This window comes from Toxoplasma gondii, chromosome Ia, assembly GCF_000006565.2.
Source record: "Toxoplasma gondii ME49 chromosome Ia, whole genome shotgun sequence".
NCBI lineage: Eukaryota > Apicomplexa > Conoidasida > Eucoccidiorida > Sarcocystidae > Toxoplasma > Toxoplasma gondii.
The window spans coordinates 1249862-1262032 of record NC_031467.1 but is presented as its reverse complement, the minus strand read 5'-3'; the positions used below and the strand labels follow the sequence as shown (position 1 = coordinate 1262032).

Genomic DNA, 12171 nt, shown 5'->3' with positions numbered 1-12171 from the left:
AAAAACACGACACCGGTTCGCACACAAGTGTTTTTCTCTCGGGCGAAAACCACATTTTTCGGACCACCGCTTGAAAATTTGGGATAGGTGAAGCGATTCCAGAACATAATACACAACCATCTGAAAAGTGACACAGATCTTCGTTTCGTGGACCGTCAGAGAATGCGAAGAAACCTTTTCTGTCGTGCTGAACTTTTCTAAGCAACACCCTATCTCGCTTCGTCTTCTCTCTCGGTCGACACGCACGGCAAAGCAAATGGGGAGTCGCCCGCAGATCGAGGCACAAAGCCAAAGAGCGCAGAGCTCGACGCGGCGCAGTGACCCTCGACTACTCCAGCCAAGACTGGAAAGCAAAGAGGAAGGCAGGCTTCGCAGAATTTCAGATAAAGGCATGTCAGTTCCTCCTCTCGTCTCTGGCTCTGCAAGTCGCCACACGTGAAATCGTACCACCGATGCACAAACTTCCTCTCGAGGAACCCCACAGGCCTGTGAACGGCGTTTCGTAGGGACACGAGAGAAACGGCCAGCGGAGAAGAGCTCTGCAGAAAACATACGCTTCTTTGACTTTAAAAGAACTCCGCAGAAAGCATGCACTTCTTCTACTTTCCCTTGGTTCGCCGGATTCGGGAGGAAGCCCATACAGGTGGCTTCTGGACAAATCCGGTGGAAAACACAGCGTTCGCCAGACGCACAAGCACGCTCGCAGCTTGCTGTTGCCTGCACCTGGAAGAAGGGTGGCAAACGCACTGCAGGGAGTAGTCTAGTTTTCGGACTGCTGTTCCGGTGTCATGAACACAGGCTAGGAATGGCGGTGGCGTAGGGCCTCGTCAAAGACGACAACAGCAACTTTCCAGCGAATCGCCGCTCTCTCGGTCGCAATCCCTCCCTCTATCCAGCCGATCCACCTCGACTTGGTTTATCATGGAAATCTGGCACGTCGCTCGACCTGAAGTGCGCCGCCTTTTCGGAACTCGCAAGAAACGCACTCAAACAGGAAAATCCGTGAAAGCAAGGCTTAAGCGGTGGCAGACTTGCCGCGAAACTCTCTTTCCCCGACTCTCCAGATCTTCGTCTCTCTTTTCTCTGGACATTTTCGCCTCTTTTACATCTGGAGAAGCGTCGCGTCGGCAATCCAGCCTGGAACGTCGACAAGTGAAGAGCCGCGCCGTTGCCCCAGAGACGACATTTTCATTTATTTCAATACGTGCAGAAGAGGAGAGACCCGAGCCGGAAGATCCGCATGTTCTTATCCGTAAATGATGCCTGGAACACGACGACCTGGCATCTGTCCAAAGCTGGCATTGAGAGCATGCGGATCTACGGGTTCAACGAACACCATCACATCGTGAGAACACCAGGATTCACAGCTGCGATTCTTGTTACCACGCAAATTTCGGAGGCACAGCAATCGTCCTTGTCGCGATCGCTAACAAATAGCTAAAGACACAATTAGTATCTTGCGGACTACGACCTTGAATAGTGGAGGTTATGCGATGCGTAACGCAACGTACGTCTTATTACACGGTAGATCAGCGGCGACACACCGCGGTGTCTCTGTGCCCCGCAGAAAACATGCACTAAGAACGGTTCAGAGTTCTCTCTTTCTTCCATTTCTCGATGTTCATGCTTATTTTCCTTTTGCTTGTCCCTCCACTTTTCTGCCTTTCTTTCGATGGCCTGAACGTTCTGCTTTTCCCCTCGTCCCTGGTGCACTTTCTTTCTGCACTAACGAAAACAAACACTGTAAAGAAATTCTTTTCCCCCTGAACTCAAACGTTGCGATGGTAAATGTCCCTTTTTCACGATTAGCACACGAAACGCTGCAAGGAAAAAAAACTTGTATTCCTTTCCTCGCATTCTAGATCGTGTGCCGCTGTCTGTGCTTCTGCAGAGCGTTTCTCGTGGATCTCCGCCCGACACGGAGACGATGTTTTTCGTTTTCCGACGCTCCAGTTCGACTCGAAGTTTTCCTCAGTTTCATTGTGTCGTTGCGTTGTCTGTTTTTCTCTTTTTCTGTTTTTTTTCTCGGAAGGACGCTGCAAAGATCTCTCGCAGCACACCGGGAACTCTCGTCGTCCACCACGTACGCATGCGGTTCGGAAAAAAATTCGTGACTCCAGCTTGTCTCCCTCCTGCCCTCCAGAGATTTTTCCATCTTCTTCTTGCTCTTCTTTCTCCGCTGTTCCTTCTCCCCTGTTCTTTCTCCCCTGTTCCTTCTCCCTTTCCTTTCGCTGGGCTCTCCCGGTCTTCCTTTCTTTCTGCGCCGGATTCGCTTTCGCGAGAGTGTGCGCGTGTCTCGCCCCGCGCTTGAGTCAACTCATCACGGCCTTCCTCCCGCCTCCTGCCTTGGTCCTCCCGTCCACCTTTCTCTTTCCTGGCATCTCTGCTCCTCGTTCCTCCTCGCTTCCTCCTCCGCGCCTGCTTCGCTCCTCCTTCTGTCCGGAACGCGTTTCTCTCCCCATCTCCTCCTCACCTTCTGCCGCACCCATGGCGCCGCAGCACCCCGCGGCGGCTGTCTCGACAGCGGATCCCGCCGAGAAGGACGCGACTTTGGAGGCGGCCGCGACAGGCGCGTCTGCCTGCCCTCGTTCTGCGCCCACCGAGCAGCCGAGCTCCGCGATGCACTCGAGAGAGAACACCCTGGGCGCTCAACTCTTCTGTTGCTCCGGAGTCGACCTCGGCGCCCAAAACAGCGTCCTCGCCAGCGCCGACTTGGCTGCTCCCCTCGCAGTCGACGTGGAAGGAAATGCTCTCTCCAACCGCAGCACCCCGAGCACGGAAGCCTTCGACGGAAAGCTCAGGTCACCACACTTCCCTCCAAAACACAAAGTCACACATGCATGTCCGTCGTGTTACACATATATATATATATATATCTGTGTATATATCTGTATATATATCTATATAAATGTACATATATATGTATATATATATATATATATGTATATATCTGTGCACGGAGGTGGACTTCGATCCCCATTTGTACATATCGATGGCGTTATCTATCTCTCTCTATATATATGTATGTCTGTATATTTGTATGTCTATGAGTGCGGATGGAGTGTTGTATCTGATTATCCTGTGGATGGATGCATGCATGTCGACTGGCATGATGTGTAGAGATTGGGGGTTCTGTCTGCGAGCCTGTGAGCCCCCGACGCTGGTCCTGATCGCACTAGCGTCTGAGTTGCCTCCTCTGCAGATGGGTGCCTCCACGGAATGTATATAATGTGCCCATATTTTACTTAATATTTATTTATATGTATACGTGTATATATACATATGCATATAAATATAAAAATAAATAAATAAATAATATATATTTATATATATGTACATGTGTGTATTTGAGTGGTGGGACTCAGACAGAGGGTTCTCATGGAGGCTGTTTGGATGCGGTGGTGAGGAGGAGCTGCACTGCGTGCATCGCATGGGTGAAGCGAGTCTCGGGGGGGATTTTCTCGGCCTCAGATTCCTGCCAGTGACACTCTTTGAGATGCGTTGCGCTTCTTTCCACAGGCTTGTCGGCGAAGAAGCAGAGGCTCGCGCGACGTCGAATCTGAGAAACACGATCAGCGTGAGTCCCCCTTCCCTGGCGACTGCGTCGCTCTCGTTTTGCACTCGTGAGCCTGTGGAGCAAATCTTTCATCCCGCGACTCACCGCTGAACAGACGATCGGAGTCTACGGCGTATGGAAAACTGCGAACCGAGCGCTGCGGAGAAGCGACGTGGATCGAGGAGTGTCTGACGCCTGCAGCGAGAAGACCGGCAGTCGAGAGAGACCTTCAAGTGGAGATGCATGCCGAGGATTCCACTTTTTTTTCGTCGATATGTCGACTGTAACGGGGCAGAGACGCAAAGTGTACACCCAGTGCTTCCTTTCCAGAGTTTCAGGGGAAGAACGGTCTTTGACAGGTGACTGAGAGCGCCTTCCTCGCCTGAAGAATCCGTTTCTGCAGGGGTGCATGCATGCGCGTGAGGTGTAGGTACACCACGGAAATCTGAGCAATGATGATGACGTCGGGTGTTTTGCGTGTGGGGTCGCGTACGCTGCGAGAAGTCCTGTTTCGATGAGACTCGAAATTGCAGGCCTCTGGACATGTCATTCAGTCTCCAGTTTGCGGATCGCCATCGCGCGTCTCCAAGTTTCTCTCGTTTTCTTTCTGCGCAGCACCTCCCGCTGTGGGTCGCGGTGAAAGACGAAGCCTCGCTGGAGAAGCTGAAAACCAGGTTTCCGTTCTCGTCTTTCCCCGCCGTCTCCTTCGACTCGCGCCGCCGCGAGCCTGTGTTCACCGTCGCGTTCGACGGCGAATCAACGCAGGTGAGAAAGAGCCCCCCTGCTGAGATTAGCGAAGCACACGCAAGCAAGCTGTCTCTCCTCCCGTACGTGATGCCTCGCTCTTCTCGCGTCTCCCCACTTTCTCTCTCTTCCCCGTGCTTCTGTTCTCTCTCTCTCCTCGTCCTTTTCTGTCTCGTTCTCCCTTTCTCTCTCTCTCCTGCGTTTTCTTCGTTTCGCTCTCTCACCTGTCTGGACTGTGTTCCACTGCGTCTTCAGGTTGGTTTGACGGTCGTGCTGGCGCATTTCTTAAAAACTGTGGTGAGTTTCGCGGGGACGTCCAGAGGACGCGCTGTGGAGACGCGCGCGCTGGCAGTGGCGCTGCCTTCGTCTTTCTCGACGGAGGAGATGAGTCTTGTGCGCGAGGCCTGCGACTTGGCCTGCCTCTCGCGCCTCGTCGTCCCCGAAGTCGCAGAAAGTGGAGACGCAACAGACAGTGACAAGAACGCAGCAGGTGAAGCAGACGGAGAGAAAGTCGACCCTACTGCAGGCCCGCTGCTTCTCACTCGCGCCGACGCCCTCCTCAACTGCTGGGGGTGCAAACACCTGCCCCAGGTGTACGCGGAGCTTCCCGCGGGTGTATGTACACCCGAGAGCGGCGATGAGGAGGGCGAGGTGAAGTTCGTCGCTCTCGTCGACGTCGGCTTCGCGGAGACTTCTGTCCAGGTCGCAGAACTCCGCCCCCGCGCCGAGAAGGACGTGAATGAAAGGCAGAAAATTCAAGACCAAATCGTCATGAACAGACTCTCAGTCGTCGTCGACGACGCCCTAGGAACTGTCGACGTAGGCAAACCACAGAGGTCGCTCACGTCGTTCCCGCGAAACCCATATAATATATATATATATATATATGTATTTATGTGCGTGTCTTTGTTTCTTGTGTCTTTCGATTTCCGATTCTCTGTACACAGAGACCTGTGAATATACTTGTTTGATCTGAAATTCATTCAGACACTCATATATACACATGCATACAAATATATATACATATATATATATATATATATATATATACATATATATGTATGTATATAAGTGGGTCTTGTCTTTTGCAGAGAGAGATGATGGATGGCAGAACAAGGATACCGCGTGAAAGAGAGTCGTAAATATTTGTAGTGTGCATACATGTGTGTGCATCCACATCTATGTGTATACTAGAGATGCTTGCATGTAAACATATATATTCAAAGAAACGCTTTCTACACTCTGTAATATATATATATATATATATCTGTATCTATATCTATATATGTGTATGGGACCTCACGCGCATAGGGGGCGTTAGACATTGATGCGAGGCGAATAAACTTTTTTCAGGCCATCAATGCATTGGCGACGCATGTGGTGGGCGCGGTGAAAACGAAGTACGGCGAGGACGTCGCACCTCACAGCAAACGCGCGCTGCGGCTGTTCGCGGGTGTAAGCGAGACGAAACTCTTCTCCGTGAATGAGCAATTTACTTGCTCTTCATGAAGCCACCAGCGTCCCCGACTCTCCCCTCCACACGAACACAAACGCACATCCAAACAGTGCTCCAGTGTTCAGCTACGTAGATGCGTTTGTTGCATGTATAATTGTGTATGAATATATATATATATATATATACATATAAATATATACATATATATACATATATATACATATATATACATATATATATGAGTATGTATACGTAATTACAGACGCGCATGTGTGTATGTATTTGGATATAGACGTATGTAATGTATCCTTTGCTGATTTGCGCATGCGTAATGTGTGAGGTGCGTGGACGGTTTCTTTTCAGTGCCAACGAGCAGTGAAAGATCTCAGCGGCTTGCCGGACACAACCCTCGCCCTGGAAGGATTTCTTCAAGACGAAATGGACCTTGTTCTTCCTGTCTCTCGGGACCTCTTTGAGCAGCTCTGCGCCCCCCTCAAGGTCTGTCTTCCGTTTGCTCTTCCTCTCTTCTCGTTTTTTCCTTCTCTCCTCTCCTACTCTTCTGCTTCTCCACTCGTCCTCTCGTCTCTTCCTCCTTTTGCTGTCTTCCTTCGCTTTTCTTTCCTCTTCGTCTTCTTCTCTTCTTCCCTTCTTCTCCTCTTTTGCTTTTCTACGTTATCTCCGCTGCTCCTCTCGCCTTTTCTCGTTTTCCGCGCGTGCAGTCCTTCGGTCTCTGTGTTGCCCCAATCTTTTTTTCATTTCAGGAGCGCCTGTCGAGTCTGGTGGCGCGCGCGTTCGCGACTGCGGGGGTGGCCCCGGCGCAGGTGTCTGGCGTCGACATCGTGGGCGGCGGTTCGCGCATTCCATTTGTCGCTGCGACGCTCTCGGCGAGTCTCTGGGGAAACGCGAGTGACTCTGCTCGCCTTCGACGGACTCTCGACGGCAACAGCTCAGTCGCAGTCGGCGCCTGCTTCGCCGCCAGCGGCAGGCGCTACCTGCCGCCCTTCGCCCTGCCCGAAAGCCGCCTCGCAGATGTAAGAAGAAGGGGGAACAAGACAGAAGAAGAAGCAGATGGAGAAGAAGAAACAGAAGGAGAGAAGAAGAGAAGAAGACAAAGAAGGAGAGGAGAAGAAGAGAAGAAGAGCGAAAGAGAGAGAAGACAGAGAGGAAGGCGGCACCTCGAGGGGAGAGACAGGCTGATCAGGGCGTCGTAGAGGCGTTTGAGTGACTGTGTGGTTTCACTCCACTACGAGCGAAGGTGCGTCTGTTTCTCACGGCTTTTCATACGCTTTTTAGAGACGTCCGAAGCGAATTTTTTCTCTCGTCTCCCTTTCCCGACGTTCCGCGAATCGAAGCGTAAAGTTCCGTTGCCCCTCCCCCTGCTTTTTCTTTTTATTTTTCAGGGCGCCTTGGAAGCGCTGTCCGCTCGGCTGGAGGAGACGGAGGCGAAGGAGCTCGCGCGCTGCGCCGTGCGGAACGCGATGGAGTCTTACCTCTTTCAGATGCAGGGGGCGTTGAGTGGCGCGCATGCACATCTCTTCACGGACAAAGAGGCGATTCACAGCCTACTGAGGCAAGCCGAGGACTGGCTGCTAGACCATCCGGACGCAGACACAACGGCCTTCGAAACGCAGTTCGGAGCGTTAAAGGCGGCGCTGGAGGAGCAGTGCCGGAGCTACTTCGAGGCAGTGCAGAGAGAAAAAGAACAGAAAGAAAGAGAACTTGAAGAAGCGGCTCGCGTCGCCGCCAGCAACGCTCAAGAAGACCTCGACGTGAAACTCCCCAACAGCCAATGCATCAAGCGCGCAAAGAAAAACAAAGACGAGGGGAACGAACTCTTCAGAGGTACGAGAAAAACCTGTTTGGAGCTAGTTCTCACACGGCTTCGTCCTCAAACACACAAAGCTTTACGCATTGGTCCTCTTCCCTGTCAATACGGTCTATGTACGGGAGCTGATTTATCGACGTACATCAATAGATATAAATAGATAGACATACATGAATATAAATATATATATATGCTTATTTTTATTTGCATTTATGTGTTATTTTCATTTATATATCTATATGTATATATTTCTATATATACATATCTATATCTATATATGTATATATATGTATATATATGTATATATATAGATATAGATGTGTGTGTCCAGTGTATAACTCGTATATGCGTGTGAAACTAGCTGTGAGTAGAGTTACATGGTAGTTTCAGGTGGAGCCGAATGCGCGGGAAGGGTGTGCGTGCATGTGGGGAGAAGACTTTTGAGAGCCATGCGCGAGAAATAGAGAGCGAAGCAATGCGACAGCGACGATGGGGAAGAGACCGTGAGGAGAGACACGAGAGAGCAACAGGGAGGAGGGGAAACGGAGGCGCAGAAGAAGCGAGGTTTTCGCCTTGCGTCAGAAACTGAGTATCTGCGTTTTTTTTAGCGACAGGGGTCGAACTACAGTGGATGCCGGGGATGTTCTTCCTTTCGTCTTTTCTTTTTGACTTGTGTTGCTTTCTCGTCTCCTGCTTGTCGCTTTCGTTTCTTCCTCACCCGCTTCCTGCTCATTCTGCGTCGCCGCCTCTCTTCGGGTTTCCCCGCGGTTCCTCTTTCTTCCACTCGGCTGGCGTCTCCGTGCATGTCCGTCTTCGTTTTCAGACGGCAACACGGAGATGGCGGTGCAGCGTTACATCAAGGCTCTGCAGTACACGGCGAAGTTGTTCGACTTGTCTCCCCAGGACGCAGCGGAGGCGACAGCCGTGAAGCTTGCCTGCAATTTGAATCTCGCGCAGGCGTATTTGAAACTCGCGGCTTCCGGAGACCCGAAGGCGCCGCTGTCGAGCACCCAGGAAACGTTTCTCAAGAAGGCCGTGAGCTGTTGCGACGCTGCCCTCGAAGCCGAGTACGTTGAAGCGAAAGCTCAGAAACAAACGAAAAAAAGGAAGCAGAGAGAAGAGTCGGAGCGACTGGACAGATGCAGAGCGAGAAAGGGAAGAGAGAGGGGAAGAGAGTAACGAGAAGACGGAGGAAAGAGAGACAAAAGAGTGAGGAAGAATGAATAAAACTATAGCCACTGGAGAGAAGCGAGTGAGGGAGGGTCGCGGAGAAAAGAAAAAATGGAGACGCATGCGACCTCTCGTGAAAGAGAAAAAAACGACGCGACGAGAAAGGAGAGAGAAGCGGTTGCACGCGGGAGTGTCGCTGGAATTCAGGAGAAACTTTGGCGAAGAGTCTTTCGAGAAAGCAGTCACGGATTCACATTGAATAGCCCTGGATGGAAGAGGAATTTAAATGCCCTCTGTTTTATTTCAACTTTTTCTCCAGCTGTGAGATCCATAAAAAGCCAGCTTCTCTGCGACGACTTTGAGAACGCAATCGCCAAGGAAGAATGCCACGGTCACGGGATGGGGAACGCACAACCTTTTAAGAGTTTTGTATAGAAAAACAAACAGGAACGGATGTGAAAATTCGGTGCCATACTCCGTTTGGAGATCTCCGTGCAAGTTTTCGGAGTGCAGCCAGCGCGTACCGCTTCCCTCGATGAACCTTGAAGGAACAGAGAAGCGCTGCTTTTCTGAAGACCAGACTCCAAAAACGCAAAAGGAAGTATTTCCTCATTCTCCACACACTGGAGGAAGACCCGCATCGAAGCAAAGACGGAGACAAAGTGTAACTGGAACTCGACAGAGAAAGGGGAAAACTCACAGTGAAAAAACCGCTTGCAGAGATGGAGACGTTTGTCACTTGCTCGTTCTCCCTGTGGTGTATGTACACCCCACCAGCTCGAACAGTCTGAAGGCGGCGTACCGGCGCGCACTGGCGAACGAGAAACTACGCGACTTTGATGCAGCTCTTGTGAGTTTTAGATGTGAAAGTTCTTCTTTGATCGAGACCCCAAGGCACGTTCCTTCAGTTCTCGACAGGCTTGTCTTTTCTCTCTTCAACTGCACCTTTCGCACTTCCTCCTTTCGCTGCGCTCTTCCGTGCATGCCTTCGTCACAGGGTCTCCTTTGTGTACATAAATCTCGATTCACAGAAACCAATGCAGAGACAAACATACACTTTCGACGGACGGTTGGTGTGTACCTCTGTATATACGATTGATATGTGGATGTATTTGTCTCCCTGGTCATGCCGATGCATGCTTATATATATATATATATGCATGTATACTGTATGTGAATGTATGCATTTCGAAGAGAGGCGCATGCGTCTGTGTCGTTTTTCCAGGTAGTCGTGGTTCGTCACGTAGTGTAGATGGTCGAGTGTTCTTTCCTTTGACGCAGAGGAAAAGAGACGCTTGAGTTTTTGGTTGGTCGCGAATTGTTTGCATGCATGCGTTCAGGAAGACGTGAAGAGGGGCCTCGCAACAAGCCCAGCAGACACAGATCTTCTCAAGGTACCTGTCTGTCTCTTTGTTTCTCGGTCCTTCGCTCTCTTTCCCCTCTGTGTCGCTCCCCTTTTTGTGTTTCTCTCCTTCTCGTCGTTCTCTGTTGCTTTGCTTCGCCCCCGTAGTCCGTATGGCTTCCAAGAAGTCGTCCGGAGTCTGCTTCGATGCTAACGCTGTCGCGCGTTCGAAAGTCCAGCGTTTCACTCAGTTGGACTGGAGATCTTTTATTGAAAACAGATCCGTTCGGCCCTCGCCGCACTCTTCTACCAGGTGTGGAAGTTTCATGAAGTTCGCTCTGGGCATCTCCTTCGTATTGTCTCTGCACAGAACACACAAATTAACTTCACGAGCAACGGGTGGGGGAGTTCTTTGCAGTTGTTTTCTCTGTCGAGACCGAACAGCATGTTTCTACTCGCCGACTGAAGAATGCGTTGAAGAAGAGCGTCTTCTTCACGGGGGCGAAAAAAATATCGTTTTCTCTGTTTTTTCTGGGTGCTCCTTGCAGCTCCAAGACCGCTTGGAGAGACAAGTTAAGCTGCAGAAGGAGAAAGCGAAGAAGATGTACGCGAAGATGTTTTCGTAAATTTCTCGACGCGTCGGCAGTTTCTTCCGCTCGACCTGTTTCATTCGATCGTCCACGCTCAGTCTTGCCATACATAATACTTGTATGATCCCAGAGTCTTCACTGCATCCCTTATCCTTCATTTCTCTACTTCTTTTCGACCTCCTCTTGCTCCTCTTCCTCGCCCTCTGTCGCATTTTTTCTTCTCTCCCTGCGCGGCTGTTCTCCCGCATTTTCAAGCGCTTGCTCGCGCGCCGCGCTTCCGGCTTCGCTCCCCGCTTGCTTCGTTCTCTTCTGCCGACGTTTCTCTTCGCCTCCAGACCTTTCTTCGTCGCGCGGCTGCAGGCGGGGGGGGGGCGGGGGGACGGCCGCAAGGAGGAAGAAAAGATGAAACGAGCGAAGAGCGCCAAAGAGAGACTTGAGAAAAAACAGGCAGCACCGGGTGGAAGGAGAATTCGAGTCGTCTCTGCTCGCATCCATTTCACTCCACACCGCACGGTTTCTGCGGGCGTGAGAGACTCTGAGAGGTCGAAGACCGGCGAGCTCGTCGGTGCAGTGCAGGAGAGAGGCTGAGGAGAGAGGAAGTAACTCACAAGACCAGTGGAAGAAGTCGCCGCGTATGCACTACCTGTCACAGAAGGTCAAAGAAGGCGGAACGGAGTCGGCAGAGAAGAAGAGAGGCGCCGCTGGGGGAGACCCACGGCGTGGAAACGAATGCCCAAAGACGAAGAGAAGACGATGGCGAAGAAGGACAAACGGAGGTGGAGTGTATGGAGGGGAGACACACAGTTTTCTCCCGAGTCTTCGGCGAAGTCGCAGCCCCGACAGCGATACTCGAGTGAGTTGCACTTCTTCCCTCCGCGCGCGCGATTTTCAGTGTCCGTTTTCTAAAACAAACGAACCAGCCTTGCCCTTGAAATCCGTTTTCTGTCGCCGCGAGATCGCGCTTGCGGTCTTCTCCTCCGGCGTCCGTGACGACTGCCTACCGGGCTCAGGTGTACATACGCCGCTTCAGGGCGCGGGGTAACCTTTCTGCGTCGCTCGCCGCGGAGACTCAACAGCATGTTTTGTTCACTAGCGCCTGGCTACTCTCCCACTAAGAGTTTTAAGTAGTATTTTCGCGCGTCAGCTGAGTGGAGTGCCAACCGGTCCAACTGTGGATTCGTTTCGAGCAAGTCTGGTCTGGATGCCCAGGGCCCTGTGCTCCCTTGAACGAGTCGCAAGCGACCAGGCATGCGGTGCAGTTGTGCAGAGCGGAAGCTCAACTCTCAGTTACTCAAAGGATAGTGTGAGACTCCCAGGTCGCTCAGACGACCTTTCTTCTACGGCGCGCAGACCGCGACTTCTTTTTCTGCGCAACGCACGGGGCTGGAGCAGCGTCACAGGGCAGTGTACAGACACCTCGCTCTTGGTGTCTCTCTGTGCGAGAGAAAACGGAAGGCTCGAGTGACTCTGAGCGGCGACTGAACGAAC

General features: G+C 51.5%; 1 protein-coding gene across 1 annotated transcript; it reads left to right on the top strand.

The window, feature by feature from the left end:
* The first annotated feature begins 11 nt into the window (after positions 1-11).
* Positions 12-12099, top strand: TGME49_294898 (tetratricopeptide repeat-containing protein). The gene is made up of 12 exons (XM_002370218.2): positions 12-2801; positions 3520-3577; positions 4172-4321; positions 4556-5119; positions 5654-5755; positions 6120-6254; positions 6518-6787; positions 7157-7598; positions 8405-8648; positions 9529-9601; positions 10092-10145; positions 10642-12099. The coding sequence occupies exons 1-12, from the start codon at positions 2488-2490 to the stop codon at positions 10717-10719; spliced, it is 2484 nt and encodes an 827-aa protein (XP_002370259.2). The 5' UTR covers positions 12-2487; the 3' UTR covers positions 10720-12099.
* Positions 12100-12171: the final 72 nt, after the last annotated feature.

Bases quoted from the DNA above. Each gene is read 5' to 3' on its own strand.
- TGME49_294898 (XM_002370218.2), top strand. From the start codon at position 2,488: ATGGCGCCGCAGCACCCCGCGGCGGCTGTCTCGACAGCGGATCCCGCC. The intron at 6,788-7,156 runs GTAAGAAGAAGG...TTTATTTTTCAG, and splicing joins CCGAAAGCCGCCTCGCAGAT to GGCGCCTTGGAAGCGCTGTC. The intron at 7,599-8,404 runs GTACGAGAAAAA...CTTCGTTTTCAG, and splicing joins GGGGAACGAACTCTTCAGAG to ACGGCAACACGGAGATGGCG.